This window comes from Marmota flaviventris, chromosome 14 (genome assembly GCF_047511675.1).
Source record: "Marmota flaviventris isolate mMarFla1 chromosome 14, mMarFla1.hap1, whole genome shotgun sequence".
In the NCBI taxonomy this organism is placed as follows: Eukaryota; Metazoa; Chordata; class Mammalia; order Rodentia; family Sciuridae; genus Marmota; species Marmota flaviventris.
In genome coordinates this window covers 71,602,281-71,628,773 of record NC_092511.1, presented here as the reverse complement: position 1 = coordinate 71,628,773, position 26,493 = coordinate 71,602,281, and the positions used below count along the sequence as shown (strand labels likewise).

The 26,493-nt window shown below is 37.8% G+C and overlaps 1 protein-coding gene across 1 annotated transcript; it reads right to left on the bottom strand.

Annotated features, from left to right (window-relative positions):
- Positions 1-18,112: 18,112 nt before the first annotated feature.
- Positions 18,113-25,998, bottom strand: LOC114099480 (uncharacterized protein C2orf78-like). The gene is made up of 3 exons (XM_071601592.1): positions 25,902-25,998; positions 20,973-21,734; positions 18,113-20,025 (listed from the first exon to the last, which is right to left on the bottom strand). The coding sequence occupies exons 1-3, from the start codon at positions 25,996-25,998 to the stop codon at positions 18,113-18,115; spliced, it is 2,772 nt and encodes a 923-aa protein (XP_071457693.1).
- Between the last annotated feature and the right edge of the window lie 495 nt (positions 25,999-26,493).

The following is a 26,493-nucleotide window of genomic DNA, read 5'->3' as shown; positions in this document are numbered from 1 at the left end:
TACTTCCCAGGCACCTCCCTGGACCGAGGAATACTTGCAAATCATCACATACCCTTTAAATTCTGTAGGGTTCAGTGGATTCCAGGCAGACTGTGTTCGGAGTGATTAAGTTAGACGAGTACTTCCTGCTGAGCAAAAATTCAGGATAAATGTTTCCTTGGAGTTGAGCTTTGCAAGGCTTCAGTGCATAAAGACAAGCCTTTGTTTCATAAAAAATAACTTGTATACTTTTGCTTACTGGGTTTGCCTATAAATCTATATTGAGAACACCATTGTCCAAATCCCAGAGAAAAATTGAGCTGAATTTAAATTATTCCCAAATGTTCTCTCATCTTAAAACTTAGCCATTCACTTATAAGCTGAGAAAGATTGCAATAAGCAGCTGGCGAAACAGTCCTAATGGCAGAGATGGGATGTTGAGCACAACTTTGGCTGGCATTTTCAGAATTTTTAAATGCTTGGTTGCAACTGTCACTTCCATAAGGATTTCATGAAGATTAATAATGTAAGGAAAATGCCATCTTTCAAGTAACTGAACATAGTATCTGTTAGTAATGTTTTTGGAAATACAGGGAGAGGGAAGAAATTTTTCTCCTTGTATATCCATCCCTGTTTTAATTTGGTTTCTCTTCTTTAAAATTACACATTCCTATACCTGAATCATGGTAATCACACACACACATGCATATGCACTCTGATGTATGTACATGTGTATGTATGTATGTAACTCTACAGCCAGTTCTACAAAGCAAAGCTGCTGCTGTGCAGAATGGAAGTAGCTCAGGAAAAAAGAGTGCATTGACTGGATGCAAATAAACACTTCAGAGTTTTGGAAGTGGTTTTTTGGTGGGGAGAATTATTCATAGGTACATGGAATATAAGAGAAAGATGATAACGAATAGCTTTTTAAAAGTCTCCCTTTGAGTAAAGCAGGTAAGATTTTGATTTTTGGTGAACTAAAACCATAATACTCTTAGATAGAAAAACCTAAGAGTAAATATTTGTGACCTTAAGTTTAGCAATGTATTATTACATATGACATTGAAAACACAAGCAATAAATTAGAAAAAAAAAACTGGACTTCATCAGATTTAAGTACATTTGAGTGTTAAAGGACATCATCAAGAATTTGAAAAATAAAAGATATGGAAAAGGAGAAAATATTTGCAAATTATATATTGGATATGGGACTAGTATTCAAAATCTAAGGAACTCTTACAATGTAGCAAGCACAAAAAGAAACAAATAGTCCAATTAAATCCTCACAGGCCCATGAGTTATGGGTAATTAACTTTCCTTTGACACTGAAGGAAGCAAAGGTTCAGAGAAGTTAGTTCACAAGGTGGGCCAGAGGCTGCCACTGGCAACCCCAGTCACTCACCATCTGGTACTGCCAAACCTACAGTTAGGAGCTGAGGGAGGCACTTAAACACTCTGTTAAGTTCTGTAAATGGATTCCTTTTTAAGATATAAGGTCCACAAAAGGCTGGCTCTCAGATTAACCACAGTGAGAAGACAAAGCCCACTGGGTCATTAGAGTATTTGGTAATAGAGTATTTGACAAATGAATTTCTCTCCTGGTCCTCAGTTTCTGCAGAACAGGATTGAGGGAAAATGAGTTTATGATTTCTGAAGCATTTTTCAGCTAAGCACTCATGGCTTTCAGAATTTTTCTCCAATTCAAAACCAGCATTTGTGAGGTTGAGGGCAGATGGTTTCCAAAAAGTTCCAAGGTGGTTTGGTTGACATCTGTACTTCTGTTCATTCCCTCATCACCTTGGGTGTCTTGGTTGGTTTCAGTGGCCCCAGAAGACACAGATCCCAGAGGAAGTGCCAGGACTAGATTCTAAGATACCTAGCCACTGTTGGCCCAACCACTGAGGGGTGTTTTGGGGGGGGAGAGATAAACATAGCAGACACTCAAATATTGGTCATTATTACTATATACTATCAAAATATGTATGAATAAGTAAACAATAGCTAAAATTTAAAAGGAAAACAATATTTTTCTGTGTATGATGCATGAAATAACAATGCTATGGATGTAATGATATGACTATAACTCTATTACTAGTTCTACACCACACAATTGAAGTAGCCAAGGGAAAGAATATTTGAAGAGAGTAATCCTGGGTGGTCCACAAACCAGCATCATTAATATCACCTGGGCATGTTTTAGAAATGCAGAATCTGTCCCCCTTCCAGAAATACTGACTCAGAATCTTCCTGTTAAGATCTCCAGGTGATTCTTACCTGTACTCATGTTCAGGATATACCACTAAGCTAGCTTTGTACCACAGGATATCTAAGATTGGAGGTGGAAGGAATTCTGTGACCTTCTAAGAAGAAATAAATGTTAAATGGCTTTGTCAAAGGTTTCAATCTTTGGTGAGGATTTTCTTGAGGGTTCACATTTTTTGTTGTTGTAGTTCTAGTATTTTAGAAAAATGAATAAACTAACATGACAGTCTGCAGTTTAACAAAAGTTCTCAATGATCTTTGTGTGCATTCATGTTCAAGAAGCACTGGGGACATATAGCTAAGTTGCCTATCCATTTCTGTTTTCTTTGATCTAATGATAATGGAGATCAATTGATGTGTACTTCCTAAACAGTTATCTCCGTGTGTGTGTGTGCGCGCGCGCGTGTGTGTGTGTGTGTGTGTTATGTAGGAGAAAAGTAAGATTCTGAAGTTCAAAGTGTTATTTTAGAGTGAACAGTAGCAGCATGCCATTGTTTATTAACACTTCTTAAATCTTCACATTCAGCTTTTCCATTCTACCACATGGTTGGTAATGTTTCCCAAACACTACTGCTTACAGTTATAATCCCTTTCATTTTTCTTTTGCTTCTAGCTCGCTGGTGTCTCTGCTCCAATCTGGAAAACACAGTGGGGACTATTTCATTTGTGGCACCTTCCTGTTTAAGCCTTTGGATGGTTTCTTTTTCACATCACATGGAGCTAATTTTGTCATTAACATTTCAGGAAACACCCAGTGGCATTTTAAGTGAAATACAAATTAGAAAACTCTGCTGTTTTTAGTTACTCTTTTCTCCCAAATTTGAAAAGAAATCACCATCAAATTACCCAAGTCACATTTTTCCTTTTTAAACACCCAAATCTGTTGTCATTATTCTTTCAAATTCTCAATTGCTAGCCCCTTAGACAGAAATTATGTCCCTTTTGGAGCAATAATTGGGAAAGAACTGAAACACTTTGTATTTATAGAAAAAAATTCTGAGACACAATGAAAGCTACTTTCCTTATCCCTTGGCATATACTTCCACTTTGTTAGCTCTTGTAGTTTTAAGTGTGCAGATTTATGTTGCACCTGCACAATTTTGGTCATAGTAAGTAATCAATAGAAATTGGTTGGTCAACTGATTGATGAGTGAACCCTTAATTAATTATTTAATATTAATTTAAGGGTTAATTAATTAGTTAATTAACCCTTAATTATACACAAGGAATATGCTCTTTTTGTTTGTCTTTAAAAAAGATACTTTATTGTTTTTCTGTGCTAAGCACTCTACAAAGCATATTAAATACATTATCTAACCCCATTCCAATAATTCTAGGAGGTAGTGACCATTACAATAGTTAATTTACCAGAAGGGGAACGTATTAAGGGGAGTATGTTAAGAAGTAGTTAGGTTTCTATACTGAGTATGTATCCCATTAAGAATCAACTATTTTTGTCTTAATTAATTAATGGGATATATTAGAACTTATGTTTTATTTTATCAGGCAAACCTTCCCAGCATGAAACTAACCAGCAATAATTGAGCATTTACAGTGTGCCAGGCACTAGGATGTAATTTAGATTATTGTTTCATTTAAATCTAATAATTGGCTTATGCATGACTATATTATTAATAGTCACCTTTCATGATTTAAAAACAAGCTAAAAATGTTTAAGAAACAAACCTAAAACTTAGAGAGCCAATGGCTAAGGTCTTTGCAATAAAAAATGAGTGCTTATCTTGAATCTATATGCATAACTGGCCTCAAAACTATATGCATATTACCTATAAGCATTGCTGGTCAGGGACTCAACAATCCTGGCACAAAGGCGCCCTCTAATAGCCAACTTCTCCTGCAATGTCTTCTTTGGATTCAACTTTTATTCTGAATGAGGAAAGAATCATGGAGTAGTCACTAAACAACTATGGCCTGTGTAGCTGTGGAACAATTGAGCAAATTAGGGAGGTTAATATTTCCTCCCCTTAAATATTTTTTAAAAAAAATTTTTTGATTAACACATGATAATTGTATTTATTTGTGTGGTCGTGTGATATTTCAGTATGTACTGATCAAATCAGGGTAATTAATATTTTTATCTCATTATCATTGTCTTGTAGTTTAGAAATTTTGAGTTCCTCTGTTGTAGTGATTCATAAAAATACATAATAGGTTACTCTGAACTATGATCATCCCACAAGAACTAATTATTTCTATCTAGCTGTGTTTTAGTACCTATTATCCACACTCTCTCCATCCCCCCTCCTCCCACTTTCAGTAGATAAATGGATAAAGAAAATGTGTTATATATACACAATGCAATATAACTCAGCCTTAAAGAAGAGTGAAATGATGTCATTTGCAGGTAAATGGATGGAGCTGGAGATTATCATGCTAAGTGATATAAACCAATCCCCCCATACCAAAGGCCTAACATTTTCTTTGATATGTGGATGCTAATTCACAATAAGGGTGTGGGGGCTAGAGAAGAATAGAAGTACTTTGGATTACACAGAGGAGAGTGAAGGGATGGGAGGAGGTATGGGGTTAGGAAGGATAGTAGAATGAAATGAACATTACCAAATTACATATATGACTACATGACCATTGTGATCCTCCATCATGTACAATCAGAAGAATGAGAAGTTATACTCCATTTAGGTATGATGTCAAAGTGCATTCTACTATCAAATATAACTAATTAGAACAAATGCAATTTTTTAAAAATATATCAAGGATTTATTTAAAAAATAAGTGAGGTTGTCACATATTCAATAACACACTGGCAAGAGATTGCAATTCTTCTCACCCATCTGCCATCTTAGAGGAAAGGAAAGGGGGGCTCCAGGGAAACACTCAGAGACTTTGGTCCATATGAGAGAGATTATAAGCAAATTTACAGATTTCAGCTCATTATAAATATACCCTTCTCATTCCTTTGCTAAAAAAAATTCAAATAGAATTATTTTCCAATTAAAGTAACAGCAATAATAAGATACTACTACTAAAAATATGTTTATCCTGGTATATTAGGGTTTTCCAGAGAAGCAGCACAAACAGAATATATACATATGCATATAGAGAGATTCATTTTAAGGAAATTGGCACACATAATTGTGGAGGTCTGATAAGTTCAGAATCTGTATGATAGGCTAGAGGTGGGGGTTTGGGGGTGGGAAGTTACAGTCTATCTCAAGGCAGTCTGCAGGCACAATTCCTTCTTGCTCAGGGGAAGTCAGTGTTTCTTCTTTTCAGGCCCTCCTCTGATTACATGGTGCTCTTGCACATTGCAGAAGGTAATCTGATTTACTCAAAATTGACTGATATAGACAGACATGGTGGTGCATGCCATATAATACCAGTGGCTCAGGAGGCTAAGGCAGGAGGATTGCAAGTTCAGAGCCAGCCTCAGCAAAGGTGAGATGCTAAGCAACTCAGTGAGACCCTGACTCTAAATATAATACAAAATAGAGCTGGGGATGTGGCTCAGTGGTTGAGTGCCCTTCAGTTCAATCTCTGGCACCCCCCAAAAATGTACTGATAGAAATATTGACCTCATCTGAAATTCACCTTCACAGAAATATCCAGAATAATATTTGACCAAATATCTGGGCACCACAGTTCAGCCAATTTGATTCATAAAGTTAGTCATCAAAACTGGTAACAAGATTAAAGCAAATTTAACTAACTTTAAGGATTTTTGTTAGTTGAGAGTTTATTTTAAATGGCATACATCTCATTCAGATATATCAAAATAGTCTTCCCTTTCCTAGTTCCTTCTCCCCCTTCTTTTCTTGTTTATGTTAATATCAATATCATTGTCCCTACTTTTTGATCTTGACTATGACCAAAGTTGGAGGTGTAGACTATGTGGAAAGAGAAATATTTTGTTTGTACCAAGTTCTTAGAAACTTTTATTTTCTATAAAGATGTAATGATATTACTGTTCTTCCATCCCCTGGGGCCTTTGTACCTTTTCATTTCAAGTTCAGCAGCCACAATGAAATTAAGATGATGGATATGAAATGGAAATTTTCTGGTTCAGATACAATTATACCCTTTTCAGTGGCTTACTTTTTTATTTTAGTAAATATTCATTTAGGAGCCTCAGGTAGCAGAACTAATGATTGTAATTTTGCCTTGAACAAAGGAGGAGACAAATACTGTAATTATATAAAGTACAAATCAAATCACCTAATGAAATAGAGAAAGAAAATCTGCAATAATTGCCAAGATATAGGCCAGTTAACCATGCACAGTGAAAGGACCCACAATTTTAAAAATACACCAATGCCTGATTTATCAAGAGGTAAATGTAATAAACAAGTGCATTTTTACTTACAAAGTGCAAGCTTCATCTATACTAAATTAACCTAAACTGACTCCTGAGGTGTCACCCTGCAGACTTTGCTCTCTCTATTTCTTCAGAGAATAGAAAAAATCACTTAAATTATTTGTTCTAGGTAAAAAGAACATTAATACTTAATTGTGGAAACTAAAATATTCTTTGTTCATATCCAAACAGGAAGCCTCTGTGATTACAGCCAGCCCATGATATCAGCATTATGTGCAAACACTCATCCCTCAGACACTTGGTTCATACCATTTTCTTCAGCACTATGGTTGACATATGACTTACCCTGACTGCTCCAGTTATTTCCCATGAGGGCTGACTCTGCCTGCCCAAGAAGACTCTACGTCTATCAGAAGCAGAAATTTTGCCTTTCATCTTTACTTACCCTTCCTATTTCAATACCATACTTAAAGAAGTAATAATTTAGTGTTTGTGCGTGTGTGTGTCTGTGTGTGTTGTGTGTGTATCATACCCTGTCTTGTGTCAGGCAAGATTAAAGGGCTCTCTCCAAAGTATTTCTGGGAGCATCTTAGAGCTTGCTTCATGGCATTACAAAATTCACTAACCAGCCTGGATTCTTATCACATCTGATTATGTTGTCACAAAATCTTGATGAAAGACATGGCAATTATCAAGATTTGGTCAAATAAAGCTCTGTGTTAATAACTCAGATTACATTTCAAATTTTCCACACCCTTTTCACTTTTATCTCCTTATGGTGAGAGAATTTCCATGGAGAATTCCTGCCCTTTCACATTATCCACAGCAGATATTCCAAGGTTTCCAGTCTCATCCTCACTCTTACCTGTCTCCTGCTCAGTGAGTACCCTTAGCTCCAACCTCACTGAGAAGACAGTTAAATCCAAGAAACTTCCTCTAATTTCTTTTCTATCCACCCCAGAGTATTCCTATATCTTCCCTGTGCTTTTCCAACTTTTCCCCACACCTCAGTCTCCAATGATCTTGTCTAACATCAAATTATTCCTCTTCATCTATAAGCTTCCTTAGGTCACTTCCATTCTTAACCCTTACAGTGCATCTTTTGTTCTTTCTTTGAGGACTGGCTCCCATTACTTTTATTTCCCACAATCGTTCCTTTTCCACCGGTTTCAATGTATGTCCCATTTTTTTTTTCCTAAAATGGCCCTTTCAATGATTTCCAGTGACTTTTTAATAACCAAATCAAGTTATTACTTTTCAGCCTCTAACTTCATTGAATTTTCGGAAATATTAGATTGTTTAAAATTATTCCGACTTGAAATTTACTCTCCTTTCAGTTTCCTTAAAATATACTAATCTCCTGGAACTTTTCCTACTCCTTTCTTCAGCACCTTCTCTGTCTCCTTCACCAGCTCTTCACTAAATTTTGTAATCTAGTGAAAAGATCACTGGTTTGGCTGGATCGCTAAACTTGAACATAAACCTTAGTCTTTTCTAAGCAATTTTCCCCAACTGAAGGTTGCTTTATCCCTTTTTCTGAGCTTTTATAGCTATAAGATGAGGGGTGGGCTCCATCATTGGATTTTTATCATGTTTTACAGTCTTGAGGATTCCTTTTATAGTTCTTGGCTACTACCATGATTCCTATAGCTATTCCAACCACAACAGCAACCCTCTAATCTTGTTTATATCTGGATCCCCACAATAGATTTCCATCATAAGTGAAAGATGGGTCAAGGAGTACAGGCATTTTGGGCAGGTAAGTCTTACTTATTAGGATGACAGTTGATAGAGACCATTTCCCAAAATTAAGTTTGATGAGAGAAAATATGTAATGAAATGGGATAAAAGGGATGCAGGGGTGGAATCTTATGGTTTAGATATGTTGTGTTCCCCAAAAATTCATGTGACAATGGAAGAGGGTTCAGGAGCTGAGGTCATAGCTCAGTGGTAGAGTGCTTGCCTAGCATGTAAGAGGTTCTAGGTTCGATCCTCAGCACCTCATGTAAAATAAATAAAGGCATTCGATCCTCAGCACCACATATAAAATAAATAAAGGCATTGTGTCCATCTACAACTAAAATATATATTTTTTAAAAGGGTTAAAAATGAAATGATAAAACAAGAGAGGTGAAACCTAACCAGTGGATTAATCCACCAATACATTAATTGGGTGGTAATTACAGGTACATAAATTGTGGCTTAAGGAAGTAGGTCAAAGGGGGGCATAACTTTGGGGTTTATATTTGTCCCTGCTGAGTGGAGCTATCTGCTTCCTGGTGGTCATGTGCTGAGCTGCTTAACTTCACAAGATCCTTCTGCCAAGATTTTCTGCCTCACCTTGGGCCCAGAGGTATGGAATCAGCCATATATGCAGTAAGACCATTGAAACAGTAAGCAAAAATAAACTTTCCCTCCTCTATGTTGTTCTTGTCAGGTGTTTTGGTCACGATGATGAAAAACTGACAAAACAAATGCTGTACACAGGATCTTCTTAGATGGTATTCATTATGGCAGTCCACATTGTCAGCATCAAGTAATGGTGGTACAGGTGCCATGGGAGGTGGCACCAGCATCTGACCAGGGAATGAGTTTACCTGTTGAAGTCCTAGCATTCATCACTCAGTTCACTTCTGGTTCTAAAGGAAAAATTTCAATATCTAGTTTCTTGTCAATATATTAAAAGTATTTGGCACAGTACTTGGCACCTAGATAATAATTAATACATTTGTTTGTTTTCAATACTTTCTCTGTGACATTGAAGAAATGCCAGCCAACATGCATTTTTTTTTCTTTATAGGGGACCTGTTCGCATAATTACTCAAATATATTAATTGTCTGAATTCTGCTTACTCATTTTGCAAAATCAAAACATAGAAAACAAGTTCAATAAAAAGAAAGGGCATTAGGAGAAGCAGTCAAAGTTTATCTAGCTGGAAGGACTACTCTCTTATATATCAAAAATTGTGGGAAAAAATCATTGCCTTGCTCTAATTACAGCTCCTTTTGAAAGTTAGGGAGGTCATAGGCTGTTCTATGAAAGGTGCATATCTGAATTTGGAAGTCAGTCCACAAAGTTTCTATCTAGAAAGCAGAAAAGATCATACTTCCCTCACTCTAGAGAGACACTTCCTCCCTGCTGTGAAATTCTTTGTTTTCTATCACATCATGCTGGCTGGGAAGATAATACTTGTGATTGCCCCTGTATTTATTTCCCCTGCAAATTGCTGCCAGGACACTCTGGTTCTGTGCAGTGAATCATTATTTTGTCACATCACAAATATCTGTAGCATCTAGCTGATTTCACTTAAAATAAAAAGAATGAGAAGAAAAAAAAGAAAGAAAGAAAAAGCCCAAATCTTAAACCAAGCATTAAATGTCCCTGGAATTCCTGCAGTAGGCAAGATATTCTTTTTACAAAGGGAAACAGAGCCATAGTCTGCAGTGAAGCATTGGCTGATTTCCTGATTTGCTTAGGATAATTTTAAAGGAATTTCTGCTCTTGCTGTGCATTTAAGTGTGAATGACAAAGAATAGGAGAGCAGCTGTGCTGATTACCACCTTCCTTGGGCCTGAGCGCTTTGGGAAGTTGGGCACTAAACTAACATCAATGTCCTAGTTACAAAAGATGCTAAATACATTAAATTTCCCTCTGCTAAATCCCATGATGATAATTAGTATGGGATATGCTGTTATTTTAAAGTCCCTTATCTTTATAAAACGCTTCCACCTATAATAAGCTATCTGATTTTCATGTCCTTCTTGCTTTATATCAGGTGAAAATACTGTAACTCAGAGAAGTGAAGCAACTTTCCCGTATTCACAAAGCCAGGAAAGAAAGAGGAACAGCTCAGAACCCCAAATCCTGTTTCTGAAGTTGGAACTTTTGTCACGAAAGCTGTCCTATCTTCAGCAAGAGCTCTGCAAACAAATAGGCTTATGTAAACAGGCTTCTGCCAAATTATGATATAGTCTTGTGACTATATTAGGCACTCTTCTTTCTTCCTCCAATCCAGGATCTTCAAGGCACCACACAGACTTGTCCATGCTGACTTACTCTGTCCAACACCTGCTCTTTTGTGCTTTATCTTCTGGAATGATGAACAAGTCCTTGTTTTGCTCTGCATTTATCTATGAAGAGGGGCTAGATTAAAGATGGTTAGTGGCTTAGTACATTTCCCATCCCAATGTGTGCACTTCCTTTATAATAGGACCTAACTCTTTTAAAATTTTTAAAAAAATTTTTTTAATTAGTTATAAATGACAGTAGAATGTATTTATGCACTTTGATATATCATACATAGAAGGGATATAACTTCTCATTTTTCTGAGTGTACATGTTGCAGAATCATATTGGTCATGTAGTTACATGTATACATACACTAATAATGTCTGTTTCATTCTACTATCTTGCCTATCCCCACATCCCCTCCTCTTCCTTCCCATCACTTCCCTCTACCTAATCTAAGGTAATGCTATTTTTTCCTAGTCCCCCCCCCCCGCCTTATTATGAATTAGCATCTGCAAATTAGAGAAAACATTTGGCCTTTGGTTTTGTGGGATTGGCTCATTTCACTTAGCATGATATTCTCCAACTCCAACCATTTAATGGCAAATGCCATAATTTACTCTTCTTTAAATCAGAGTAATATTCCATTGAATATATATACCACATTTATTTATCCACTCATCTATTGAGGGACATTTAGGTTGGTTCCACAGTCTAGCTATTGTGAATTGAGCTGTTATAAAAATTGATGTGACTGCATCACTATAGTATGCTGATTTTAAGTCCTTTGGGTATAAACCAAGGAGTGGGATAGCTGGGTCAAATGGTGGTTCCATTCCCAATTTTCTGAAGAATCTCCATACTGCTTTCCATAGTGGTTGCAATAATTTGCAGTCCCACCAGCAATGTATGAATATACCATTTTCACCACAGTCTCGCCAACATTTATTGTTACCTGTTAAATGTGTATGCTTTAACCTAGTATGATGGGTGTTGATAGAGAACATGATCTATTTACGTTCTCTGCTGGTCATGTTGGCTCATGTAATAAGTTAATTCTTGGTGAGCATGATTTATTATTTTCTTTCTCCATCCCTCCCTCTTCTGCTCTTCCCATCACACCAACCAAATGCAAAGTATTGTAGAGTGGTCCACAGGAAACTGACCAAGGAGTATTGATCCTGATTCAACCATTTGTTAGCCTTGTGAATGTGTTGGAATTCGTTTCTCCCTAGATTTTGGTTTCTTCACTGATAAAATTAGAAGATTCAGCTAAGGAAGTCAGAGCTTCCCCCCCCCCCCCGCCGCTGCCCCGTTGACAGTAAACCCCTAATTTTAAGGTAATATAATGTAGATCCTTTGTACATGAAATAGATAAACAAGATGCTTTGATAATGTGAAAGAGAGACAGTGAGAACCCATGTAATCTCCTTTTCAATAATTCCAAAAATTTACTATTCTGGGAGGATTCAAAATGATGGAAGAGAGGAAAGGTGCACTTCCAAGTTCCAAGTTCCAAAGTTTGGGATTCAAGCAGCAGGAGTACTGCTTCTCAGTGAGGTGAGTAAAAGGAATTTACTGAAATTCAACATCAGATAGAGTCTCTTAGAGACTCATAAATTTAGGTGTCTTGAACAAAGAGCAAGGATTATATTGAGCCAGCACCACTACCACTGCCTCACTGTGGAAGGGAGGGATAACAGAGAGAGAGAGAAACAACAGAAAAATTTGTCATAGAAAAGTTTGCAGATCAGAAAAGCAGCATAAACTTAGCCTATTCAGAAGTTGCACAGAAAACTGACATTTGAAAGATGCTCTGTATTTCTCTATTGGCAAGTGGAGAGCTGAGGTGGAAGCCATCTTGAGGGGGTTACTCTGCAATTGCTGTAGCAGAAACATGGGAGATCACAGCCAACATTGCCTTAGTGTCCTGGCAAGTGCTTACCATGAGTTCTAGGACGTACCTGGAAAAATATAAGTTAAACAGGCACAAAGAAGGTTGAATCCAGGGGGATTCAAGTCAGAGAAATGGAGGGGAGTGAAATTCACTTTCCCTTTGAGTCCTGCAGGTTATGTGACCAGTTGAAGAGCATTTGGAAACTGAAAAGGAAAATGTGAATAAGCTCAGGGACTAATCTTTGAAAGACCTTATTCATGGGCAGCAGGAAGACATCCTGCTGACGGAGGATTGGCTTCCCTGTAGAATTCTTGGGAGGCTGCTGAGATCCAGACTCCCAGAAGAGATCAGCAAATTTTGGGCCCTAGGGGTATGTTGATCTAAACTCTACAAAGCAGATATCAACAAAGCCCCCAAGTTCTGAAGACTTAAGACTCAGCCATCAAAACTGCCTTTATAGAACTTTGCAGCAGCCACACCCTGGAAGGGCATCAGTTGTCCAAACAAACTCCAATTGATAGTTCTTCTCATTCTATCCTATCTTATACTGCTGAGAAGGGAAACTGAGAGCTATTTCAACCAGTTTCAATTTAGGTCACTCCAGCTAGCAACTTAGTGAGCAATACAGAAAGAGGAAGGGGTTAACAACTCCAGCCCTTTCTTTGTTTTTCTTAATACATAGCTCAAGAAGAAATAGAAAGGAGGACAGTCAGGCATAGGCAGTGATCATTCATTCTTGCTGACTATATTGAGCACTTCAGTGGAGACAATTCTTTCATTTTCCATCAAGAATTTTTTTTTTTGGTGTTCTTTCTGTGCTGATTGTGTGTGTGTGTGTGTGTGTGTGTGTGTGTGTGTGTGTGTGTGTATTCACATACATACATCTTAAGGAGGTCACGTATGTATCTATATACATATATACACACATATGTATACACACATATAATATATATGATTAATATATTTCTCTTTCCCTCATTTTTATCATTTTTAATGATAGTTATTTTTCCTTGTTTTTTTGAAGGTTAAGGGTTTTTTTTTTTTTGTTTAGTTTGGTTGTATACCTCTCTCCCCCTCCCCCTTTCTCTCTTCTCTCTTTCTTTACTTTTTTATTCTTTTTTTCCTGTTCTTCAATTGCCCCCTGCCCTGGTCATCTGAGGTTTGCTAAAGGCCCATCTGAACTTTCAAAATGGGAAAGGATTTGTATATAAAATAGGTGAGTAAAAACATGAGTCTTTTACTGGAGTTATATGCTAATAACTATGCTTTTCCTCAATAATCTTAGTTACCTATTTCTGATATTGCAAGGCTTTGAGTATGTACCCTTACTCTGTCTTTTGTGTCTTTTTCTCTCCTTCCCTTCTCCAATTATCTTTCCTTTTTTAAAAACACTCATATATTGAAGGGGAGGGAGGTGGCTATAAAGGAGAGAACAGAAGACTGGGTGTTGGTGCATGCCTATAATCCTAGTGGCTCGAGAGGCTGAGGCAGGAGGATCACAAGTTCAAAGCCAGCTTCAGCAAAAGCAAGGTGCTAAGCAACTCATTGAGACTCTGTCTCTACATAAAATACAAAATAAGGCTGGGGATGTGGCTCAGTGGTAGAGTGCCCTTGAGTTCAATCCCTGTACCCCTTTGCCAAAAAAGGAGAGAGCAGAAGATGCATGTTTTCACCCACATTCTTATTCATCCATTTAGCAGACATTTATTATGTTTCTTTGAGATGATGTGGTCAAGCACATGTAAGACCCTGCTCATGCTCTCTGTGTTTGTAGGATGCAGGAGATATGAATTAATCAACTCAAAACAAGGTAAAATTGACAAGAGATCTATGTGTGCCTCAGAAAAAGTGCTGAGATAGTCCAACAGTAAAAAATGAAAGAGATGGCTAAAGGATAGAGGCAAAGTGAGAGATTCCCCCATAAATTAGTGGTAGCGAAGATTTGTCCAAACCCTAAATAATTGAAGGCATCAATTCCATGTTCATGATAATCTCTGAATTATGAGTCATATCTTAAAATATATTAATAGAAAGGGCAATGTGTGTTTAGTTCCAATGAGACTGCTTATCTGAAAATCTAACCATCACATCTTTAATGTTTCTCCTTGTTCTTTGGAGTATTCTCACATGGCCTTTTCCCTCATATTATCTAAATTGGCCATCTCTATTGATCAGGTTTATCAAATAGTAGCTAATCTCTCACACAGAGACCTCCTTCATTTCATTATAGCCTGAGAAATTTTCCTCTTCATGGATCTAGACCTATAAGTGAAATTTTACAGCACAAGGGTCTGATATCATTTTAATTAACTCAGCTAAGCCTTCCTATTACACCCAGGAGCAGGAGTTTGCAGGTTAATGTAGTTTTCTTAATTACAATGATGAGGCCTGATAAAACATTCTGATATAGTAAGAATTTAGTAGCCCACATTCTTAATTACCCAGGTTTCTGCTTACTGAACTCAAGATCCATTAAGAACACTGCTAGACACAATGTTTATCACCAGATAGAGAATAAGTCTCTATTCCAGACAGGGGTAAACTTTAACTCTTGAAACTGGAATGGTTTCAGTTCTAGAGGAAGACTCTACACCTGTGCTGAAGCCACCATGGGAAAGAAAGCAAATTAGAGATTACAATTCTTACATATTTAGAAAGTAGATAAAAAGAGAAGAAAAAGATACATTTGGACAAGAGGCCATGTCCAGATTCCTCACCTGTTCAGCAGACTATTCCATCTTCTTGTGTCCAAATGTCCCTCCCCCACCAACCCTGAGGCTGTTGTTTTGACTTCTCATTCAAAACATCAAATGAGCAAGCACAAACACTGTGTGCCATATTAGTTGGAGGAGACTCACTGTTTGCCTCAAAGTCTTAACTAGCTTGGGGAACATGGCACTCTGCTTCAGGAAACTGAAAATTGCAAGGTCCTACATTTAAAATAATTGTTAAAATTATGTTCAAAACTAGCTAAAAGACATTAGAAAAAAACAGTGCAAAATATGACAGAACATGAGAGGAGAAAGGAAAATTACTATTTCATAGATACAGAGTTTCTGTATGGAATGGTGAAAAGTTTTGGAGATGGATAGTGGATAATGCTTGAACAACATTGTTAATCCACTTAATGCTATGGAATTATCCACTTAAAAATGGTTGAAATGGTGAGTTTTATGTTATATAAGTTGTTCCATAATGAAAAAGAACAACATAAATGGAAATTAGATGAGATGGTAGAACTCAAATACTAAAAGGGCACAGAGAGTAAATGAATATAATAGATAATACCTAAAAAAAAAGTAAACAAGAATTTTTTAAAAATCAAAATGAAGATGGTAAAAAATGATTCCAGAGAAATGATAAATATAAAAGGCGAGAAAGCCAGGCAAATTCTACAAAGAATAATGCAAATACACAGGAATTTAGTATGCCATAAATGTGAAATTTCAAATCAATGGGGCAGATTATTCAATAAATTGTGGCACATACTACATTTTGGGGTTAAGTAAATAATTTCTCTGGAAGGATCCAAAAAGTGGCAAAAGCAGATGTCTTCTAAGGAGTGAATTTTATCTCAAGAAATAATTTGAAAATGTAAAGTACTACTCTTTCCATGGTGATAATCTGCTGCCTCCATCATATTCTTGCCACACTTCATTCCTTTCCTATTCTCCCTCACCCTCTGCTAGGGCAGCTGCATCCCAAGACTCTCGCCTAGTCAAGAGCCTGTGTATCGCACCCCATATTGGGCTGCTGGGTCCTGCAGCTGCGCACTCTTTGCTCACATTGGGCGGGGGGATGGAAGCCAAGAACTAATTTTTCTCTTGAGCTTCAGTTGATGACAATGGTCCATGAAGGCGGCATGTGCCGGAATCTATGGGGGCCTGACAGGCCTCTCAGTTTTGTATTTTTACCCCTTTTGAAATGTGATCTGTGTACCGGTAACATCCAGATGCTGTGCTCTGAAAACCAGGTTGGCTGCCTGAGGACTTGAGGCCATAGACCTCAGGTTGAGGCCTTGCTTCTCTATATACATTTTTTTTTCAAAATATTTATTTTTTAGTTTTAGGTGGACACAATATCTTTTATTTTTATGTGGTGCCGAGAATCGAACCCAGTGCCTCACGCATGCTAGCCGAGCGCGCTACCACTTGAGCCACATCCTCACCCCTCTCTGCATACATTTCGATCCTGGACACTATATCATTAGTAATGTGGCACAGTGATAACTGGCCTTATGTGATTGAAGGTTAATTCAAGTAGTGCATCTATACTGCCGGTGCATGGGTGTTGTGTGAATGATGCTTTATTCCAGGCCATGTTTGGGTGGGCAGGCCTCATGCTGCTGCAGTTCACTGGGCTAGGTCCCAGATCATCAGCTGCCCTCAGGATCACTGTGAACCTTTGCCACGCCCTTGGTAAATTTCCCCATGTTTTGTATTCACCTTTCCCAGCTATAATCTTAGGTGACCCAAATATGTTGGAGATGGGGCCTAAATCTTATTTTCTAAAATGCCTTTCAGGTAGGTCATAGACCTAGGCCATTTTCCATGAGAGTTTATTGATTTTTGCATTTCTTCTGATCAACCCACCCATCTTCTGCCATTTTCAACATATTTCAGGTTTTATGCTTTTAACCCTAACCTCAACCATTGTGTCTTCATACAATACTTCAGCCATTTCACCTATTCCTGATTCTTCCTGTAAGCTCATAAATCTCTCTTCTTTTTGCCTTCCTAGTGCTAGATCATATTCCTTCTTCTTCCCCCAATTCCTCTCCTTTACACCCTTGTTATTCTGTCCAACTTTCAGTTCCTTTCTTCTCATTCAGGCTTTGATCCTCACCTCTACACCAAAGAAGACCACAATTAACAGCAATTCAAAATTCAAAGTCCTCTTTATTACTTATTTTTTAATGAATTTTATTACATTTTTAATTCAATGCTACTAAATTTTTAAAAATATATTAAAATGAATAAATTTTTATCTATGTGGAAAAACATTTGATACCCAAGTGATAATAGAAGGCCTCCTTATTATCTATGAACCAATTTCTAATGTATTTCCTTATTCAATCTTATTGTTTTGAAAATATGTCCGAATGAATAAATTTGTACTTACCTATATCTACATATATGTGGAAAACTATGTGGTGTCCCAGTGATACCGGAAGGCCTCTTTATTACTTATCTATTAAACAATTCTATTACATTTCTTCATTCAACTTTACTAAGTGTCAAAAATTCACATAAGTGAATAAATTTGTATCCATCTATATATATGTGTGGAAAACTATTTGGTATTCAAATGGTATCTGAAATCCTGTTTATTACTTACCCATTAATCAATTCTATTTATTTATTCAACTTTGTTACATTCTGAAATTACGTCAGAATGAATGAATTCATATCTATGTATGTATGTATATATATGTAGAACACTATTTGGTACCTATGTGGTACCAGAAGGCCTCTTTATTATCCATGAATTCTCAGTGGTACCAGAAGGCTTATTACTTATATATTAGTAAACTTTATTATATTTCTTTATTTAATTTTATTAAAATTTGAAAACATATGAGAATAAATAATCTATCTATCTGTCTATATGTCTATCTATCTATATTTGGAAAACTTTGGTACCCAAATGGCACCATCAATCTAATGAACTCTTACATTATGTAGCCATAGTAGCGAGAAATCTCCATCTCTTTTTCCCTCTCAATGAAAAACTGCACTTTCCCCAAAGCAGTGTACTTGGCAGCATTCTCACGCTCTTGTTGAGCCTTCTTCTTCATGGCTTCCCGCTCTGGCCTCTGCTCTTCCGTGATGGGAGTTGACATTACTGGCTCAGGAACATTGGGTTTCCTCCATGGAATTGGTTGTAAGGCGAAGTCTTGGAGTAGATACTGGTTTTGAGGCTTGTATGGTAGTGGTTGGGGCTTGGTCACTACAGTGGAAGCAGGGTCCCGCTGGAGAGAAGTACAAGATGATGTTTTGTAGGGTGCAGGCCTAGAAGCAGCAGACGGAGGGACACTAGGCTGGGTAGAAGTGGTAAAACCTGACTGAATTGCACTGTTTAAAACTGGCTGAGCTGGCTTGGTTGGACGCATCCAAGATGGGTTGTCAGTAGCTGGTTGGGATTGGTTGACTGCCATGGGTTGAGCCGAGCTAGTAGAACCAGGCTGGGCAGGGTAAGCCACGTTGGGTTTTCGTGAGGCCAGAGACTGTGGCCTCCGATATGCAGGTCGAGGTTGAGGTTTCTCTGGGGTAAGAAAAGGCAGAGGTATCAATTTAACCTTCCCAGGTGGTGGAAGCTCATACTGGGAAGAAGATGGACACTCTTTTTCAGCACCGATATCTGGTTTTTGGGATTTAACTTGTGATTTCTCAGGATCTTTAACCTCCAGCCATGGTTTCATAGCTGGGCATGGACGGGGGTCTTTGCTACTGCCTGAGATGCCCAGGGCCCGGGAGGAAGAGATCCCAGTTTTCTTATCATTCTTCTTCCCCAGTGCATGAAAAACCTGCACCGACTCCAGAATGTGCATGCTGAGACAGCTCCGAGGCTTTTTAAAGATCTCTTGGCAAAGCTCAGGTTGGTTCCTCTTCCGCTTTGTCTTAGGAGCAGTAGGCTTCTCTTCTGCCTTGACCGTATTGCCTGGTTGCTTCCTCTCTTCGGCTTTCTTGGAGCTCTTTTCTCTGGTCCTTTTGTTTTTTTCCTGCCCATGGCCCTTAGCTTTGCTGTTCCTGTTGGATGCGGCTTTCTGAGGTTTGCTGTTAGAGTGCTGGATGGTGTGCACAGGAGACCTATTATTGCCTGCATCACTGCAAGTAACTTCTTCTCCCTCTAATGGGCACTCTGGGTTCCTTGACTGGATTTTGGCCTGAGGAGTTCCATCAGGAGGCTCCGAGGCTTTATGTTTGTTCTTCCTCACTCGATCTCCAGGACCCTCTTTGATGCTTGAGTTTTCTTGCCCCTGATTCATCACTATGGCTCTGATATCATTAGATTTTATTATTGTGGGACTTTCAGTTTGGTCAAGGTCTTTCAAGCAACTGAAAATCTCAGGAAGGTGAATATTGTCCACTAGTGCAGTAAGGTCTGGAAAACTACTGCTAAATTCAGTCCCATTTTCAAGTGTCCCCTGATCCTCAAGACTCAGGCTATTCTTTTCCAGATTGATATTTTCATAATGTGGCTTCTCCTCTTGGTCCAGAGGACCAATGGAGGCCAGAAGCTGGTGGATATCAGGAATTTCTAATGGAAGTAGTGGAGGATCCTGGTTTTCTATTGCAATCTGGTAGGCATCCAGAGGCTTTGAAAGCATGTTATTAATTTCATCCAAATTCTTACTGTCCATTTGCTCCTCTCTTGGAGTTGGAGGCAGTGTCAAGAAATCAGAAGAACTCTGGATTGGAGTTATTGAAATGTCCCCAAGTTCAGTTGGTTGATTACTCTCAAGTATTTGGATATTTCTGCTACTGCAGGAATTGGGAAATTCTGGAGGTTGTGGCAGACAAAATGTCTGACTTGGCGGTTGCAATCCCAAGGAAGCCTCCATCCCTAGGGAAGTTTCCATTACTACAAAGGAATCAAGGAAGATGGTAAGTAGGATGCTCCCCCTACATGGCAACACATTAATCAGGGAACGGCCAACTGTGGATAAGGCATTTCTAGTAGCTCTTCCTAAGCACCATTGGGAGGTAGGTGGTGACTCTTAGTTACTGGTGATCACTTGATGTCATAGTTTTGGGTTGGCAGCATTGTCATGGCAGCATGGCTCAGTGGTATAGCACTTGCCTACTCTATGGGAAACCCATAAAAAATGTTTTATGAAGTCTACAATTCTCCTATAAGGTCCTCTCAACTCTCTACATTCTCCCCAAGAGTTTAAGACACCTGAACTAGAAGAGAGTAGAGCCCTTCTTCATGAAATATATGTGGAAGAATAGATTTTTAAGACATCTGCTTTGGAAGGATTACTGAATACAAAGTTTAAATCTTGGAGTAAATTAAGGAAAAATTAAACTGTCTTCTGTACCATGATAAGTTTTGAAGTATTTCCTAAGACACACAGCAAGATTAGGGAAATAAATTTATAATGTGTTGGTGTAGACGGACTGATCTGTCAAGGCAGTGAGAAGTAGCCTCCTTCAGTGTGCTCCTGGCAGTCTCCTAAATGCATGGAGGATGGCCATTACAGTGTCCTGAATTCTCATCCCTCTTTTAAAATATATTTTTTAAATGTTGATGGACCTTTATTTTATTCATTTATTTATATGCAGTGCTGAGACTTGAACCCAATGCCTCATGCATGCTAAGCAAGTGCTCTACCACTGAGCCACAACCCCAGCCCCTGCACTCTCATCTTACAGAGTCTAAAAATACAGAGTGCTGAACAAGGATAGTGGTTAAAGTCTCAGGACTTAAATTCTATGACTCTGTGGACCCACAGCTACCAGATAAAAACTGGACCCTCCTTTTGAATGCTGTTCTTATTCATTCCCCTTTTTGCTGTTTATACTCACCTTGACTATTTGTTTCTGTGATAGGTTGAGCAGACACAGAGTAATAGATCCCAGGGGTAGAGACTGATGGTAGGACATTTGTGGGCTGAACCTCCTTCAGCACCATCACCATTTCTGGTTGAGAGGCAGTGGCCCTAACTCCTGCATATGGCACAGAACCATAGGATTGCAGGCAGGGGCCAAGTTCTCCAGAGAGCAGAGTCCCCAGAGTGTTTTGATCATAATAGTAGACCTGGTTTCCTTCTTGGTAGGGAAGTGACAGGCTCTGTCCCTGACTTGGAATCTGAAATGGTGTTGCCTGTACAAGCCTGGCAGACAGTGATGGATACACGGGGACCATGGCATAGGCATCTGAAGTTTTATCATATTGGGCTGTCATAGACATGGAGGAACCTGCTGTGTCCTGATCAATGACAGTCAGAGTAAAGTCCCCAAGTGAAGATGACTTCTTTTCAGTACCTCCTGTGACATTCCACTCAAAAATGCTTGGATAGGAGGCAGGTGCTGTGAGGATCTGGTTCTGACCAGTAACCCCAGACACCAAGGCTGTGCTAGAATGCTGATAAAGGTAGGCACTGCCCATGAGTGGCTGGAAGGAGGTGCCAGAGGTTGAGGGCAGTAGCCATGCTGAAGTGGCAGCTGGAGCAGAGACTCTGGAAAAGTCACAGACACTTCCTGTCAGAGAAGCTGAATTGCTCACCACAGGAAGAGAGGGCTGCAGAGAATTTGCAGTTCCAAGAAAAGAATAATTTTGGAAATTTCCTGTAGGAAGCAAGAGGTTGATAAAAAAAAATGATGAGACAGATTCTTACAATATTTGAGGAACAATGTTATCTTAAGATTGTGGCAGTCAGGAAGGCTCTAATACCAATAATCATTGAAATAACACAAATCAAACCATTTTGGATGGTTGCAAGTTTGGTACTCTTCTAATCAACTGTCTTTTCTCTCAAATTGGGCACAGAAGACCCAGGTGGTCTTCTTCAAACATTGTTTCCTAAAAGCATCCTTCTTCCTACCCTATCTTTCCTTTTAGCCTGTACTAGTATGAACTCATGAATATGCCCTAGAACTGAAGCATTTTAGAACTAAAAGAACATCTGACATTATCAGCTTCCAAGTGGGTAAACTGTGGGTCAGAGAGGTAAGATTGACTTGTTCAATATCAGTAACAAGTTATAGAAAATTATTCCCTTTCCAGGACTCTGTGCTCTAGACAAAGACCATAAATCAGGAGAAATAGAATTTGATTTTTCCCCATTCAGAGAAAACAGTACTGGTATCATCACTGTTATCTTCAGTGTCTCATTGGCTTGTGCCGATCAAATGATATTTCCTAGAGTTTAGTTGTAACATCCAGATGGTAACTTAAAGGGTCATTCTTTACCCTATTGATGTCTGGCTTCGGATCCTACATCAAAATGACTACCTGAGAGTAAGTTCTCAAGAAATGCTTCTTGAAAGAAAAAAGTTATTTAAACGTTCTCATTTGTAAGGTGGCTATAATACTAACAGTGATAATTCATCCATGAACAAAAGTGATATATTACATTAGACTTATATGGAGGAAGATATAAGTTCTGAAAAGATAGAAAGAAAATATGAAAAACTGCACAGAACTAAAAATAATACATAGATACCACTAAAATTTGGACATGTAACAAATATCAAAGCATAGCAAATTTACTAATAAATGAAGTTTTGTTATCATACATACCACATGATGAAAGTGAATGTTTCTACTTTATTTTAATGAATACTGTTAGCCAAACACTGCACACAATTGAAGGTGATTTTGAATTAATTTATAACCAGTGCATATAGACAAAGAAACTACGTCAACAAAAAGTGTGTAATAAACAACAAAATTAAGTAAATATTAATATATAAGTAGCCACCATTATGTAGGTAAATATTTCAATAAAAAGTGTGATGGAGCTAGGGGCAGTGGCATAGACCTGTAATCTCAGCTACTCAGGAGGCTGAAGCAGGAGAATAGCAAGTTAGAGGATGGCCTTGGCAATTAACAAAACTCTTCATCAAAATAAATTTAAAAAGGGCTGGGGACATGACTCAGTGGTAAAGTGTCCCTAGGATGAATCCCTGATACTGCAGAAAACCAACACCAAAACCAATCCTGCTATGTGCAAAAGCAAAAACCCACTATGAAGCTAGGCATGGTGGGGTGGGTCTGTGGTCCCAGCACTCAGGAGGCTGAGGTAGTGGTATTGCTGGAGACCAGGAATTCAAAGCCAGCCTGGGCAATTTAGCAAGATCCTGTCTCAGAAACTAAACAAAACGTGCTGGGGATATAGCTTGTGGTTGCATGCTTGCATAATATGTGTGAGACCCTGTGTTCAATCCCCAGAAATGGAAAGAAAGAAAGAAAGAAAGAAAGAAAGAAAGAAAGAAAGAAAGAAAGAAAGAGAGAAAGGGAGAAAGAAGGAAGGAAGGAAGGAAGGAAGAAAGGAAGGAAGGAAGATGTTTTGTAAAAAATAGAGAACAAAACAAGGTGTGTAAAGTAATTTTATCACTGTACTTCTTCATCTTCTTCTAAATGTTACCCACACCAAATAAAAGATATTAATCTCACTAGGCAGATATTTCAGTTATTATAAAAACATTTTCTGATAAACATTTAAGTTATAAAAAAGCAGGAAAAAAAACCTTTAAAACATCATAAAAGTTATATTTTTCCTCAAAACCTAGTTTATAATCTTTTTTATCAGGAAAGTGTTCTCCCTAAAGTCTGACACAACCATCACCACTAGAATATAATCATACAATTAAAACAATTGGTGGGGGAGCTGGGGTTGTGGCTCAGGGGTAGAGCGCTTTCCTAGCATGTATGAGGCACTGGGTTCGATCCTCAGCACCACATAAAAATAAATAAATGAAAAAACAAAGATATTGTGTCCATGTACAACTAACAAAATTAAAAAACAAACATATATATATATATATTTTGATGTTTACTGGTACGTGGGATTGAATCTAGGGCTTTGCACTTGCTAAACATGCGCTCTGCCACTGACCTACACCCACAGCCCAAAATAATTCTTTGAAACATAGAAAAACAGAGAAGACTGTACAAAATTATTTTAAATAAATGTAGAATTAGAGATGTGGAGATTGACTTTTTTAAAAATTTGTTTTAATTAGTTATACATGACAGTAGAATAAATATTTATGCACTTTGATGTATCATACATAGATAGAATATAATTTCTCATTTTTCTGAGTGTCCATGTTACAGAATCATACTGGTCACATGATCAGATATATACATAAAGTAATAATGTCTGTTTCATTCTACTATCTTTCCTATCCCCACATCTCCTCCCCTCCCCTCCCATCACTTTCCTCTACCTAATCTAAGGTAATGCTATTCTTCCCTAGTGCCACCTTATTGTGAATTAGATTCCACATATTAGAGAAAACATTTGGCCTTTGGTTTTGTGAGGTTGGATTATTTCACTTAGCATGATATTCTCTTACTCCAACCATTTACTGGCAAATGCCATAATTTTACTCTTATTTAAAGCTGAGTAATATTCCATTGAATATATATACACCACATTTTCTTTATCCATTCATCTATTGAGGGACAACTAGGTTGGTTCCATAGTTTAGCTATTGTGAATTGAGCTGGTATAAACATTGATGTGATTGCATTACTGTAGTATGCTGATTTTAAGTATCACATAGGCCTTTCTTTTAGGTATTAGGTTTAAAAACCATTAATGACTATTTGTATTTACTCTGTTTTAGAAAGAAAACTATTGTAAAGATGAAAAATAGTTTCCACTTGAAAACTACCTATCACACAAGGGACTGTGTCTTTCTGATGCAGGTTAGGGCTACATAATTTAAAAATAAATCCATGTAGTTTAAAAATAGAATATGGCAAATGCCATTTCCCCAGCCCTGTCTATAACCACTTTCATTAGCATGTTTGTAGGAAGAATCATTTCTAAAACATACTTCAAAAATGTTCATGTTCAAACTGGTAATCTCATCTGTTTTCAAAGAGGCCACAGAAAAACCCTAAACAACTAAATACGATTTTCTGATAAACTTTTTTCTAGATACCCTAATTCTAGTCTTATTTTCCTTGCTAGTCCATTAATCTAAATATTCTCTAAACCAGCCTCATTTTGTCTAAGGCTGGGAAGATTTCAGTCTTTGCTCTCTTTGTTGTTTTAAAATCGTTGGTTCTCTTCCACATTCCATTCCAACCAACCTCTTTTTTTCTTGAGAACATCTCCATGCTCTTCATCTCTTTTATTTTCACATTTCTTCTCCCTCATTTTTATATTTTCTTCCCCGCTACACACACCAAGTTCCTGTTTTCCTGTGTGTAATAGTCTCAAACTTACTTCCCCTAAAATATCTGCCTCCTTACAGCCCTGTCCTCCCAATTCCCCTCTCCCTATTTTTCTTTTCACCTAGTTTAAACAACAAAATCCAAAATATGTGAATGTCCCTTTTTCAACAGCACTGAAATTTAAAATACTGAAGTGGAAATATTGGTGGAAGGAGAGTGTTACAGAGGAAACCTCTTGGTACGTAGTGCTCGTTTTCTATAATGCCTAGGATTTCTTTCTAGAAACGAACAACTCCTGAAATATGATTTCATTCTCCATACATATGCCCCTCAAGACTCAATATTAGAAAAGAAATGGACCAGAGAGAGCATGGGCAGTCTGTTATCCTCAGATAGCAGACGAGGAAACAGATTTTGTGAGAGAGTAAATGATGGTCCAGTCCTATAACTAGTACATGTCAAAGTCAAAATTGAAATTAGTTCTCCAGATTTCTAGTTTCATCCCTTCCCCTATTATTCTAAGCTAATTTGACTCCATTACTAAGTTTAGACAGTGAACGTTCTAGTGAAAAACTATTAAAGTTTCTTTTTTTTTTTTTTACCTGACATGGTCAGAGAAGAGGTAACATCAATTGCAGATACAAAGGATGAGGAGACCACCCCAGAGGATGTCTGGGTAACTGAGCCTAGAGAATGCATGTTTCCCAGTATGGAGGTCACTGGTCAATGTTCACTATTCACTGGCAACTGGTCACTTGTGATGATTCAAATTTGTTTACAACTCCATGGAAACCCTAAGATTCTATCAGGTGGCAGTAGGTTTGGTGGGAGAATGATGTCACAAAACAGGCAGTTTAAAGGGATAAGGTAGTCAATAGGGAGGTCAGATTCCCAACCACAAGCTGGGATTGGGTGGAGAAAAAAATAACAACAGAGTTGATTTTTAGAAGTTGATTTTTAAAAGTACTATTTTTAATATTACCTATATGGCCCAGCTCTGGGGAGGGAAAATCCTGCAAGAGGGACATGATAGGCCCAACTTCCCCAGGCTCTTGTGTTAGAGAAATCATCACAGTGTTCCTTGTTAATGTTCATTAAAAAATATTTATATGCTATATATTTTACATTATAATAAGTAATAGTATGCACATAGTTATATATTACATGTACAGTTGCTATCCCTGGGGATGAAAG

Excerpts from the sequence above, each read along its gene's own strand:
- LOC114099480 (XM_071601592.1), bottom strand. The coding sequence starts at position 25,998 with ATGCATTCTCTAGGCTCAGTTACCCAGACATCCTCTGGGGTGGTCTCC. Across the intron at positions 21,735-25,901 it reads CTCTTCTCTGACCATGTCAG|GAAATTTCCAAAATTATTCT; the intron begins GTAAAAAAAAAA and ends TGCTTCCTACAG. Across the intron at positions 20,026-20,972 it reads CACAGAAACAAATAGTCAAG|TAATGGAAACTTCCCTAGGG; the intron begins GTGAGTATAAAC and ends ATTCCTTTGTAG.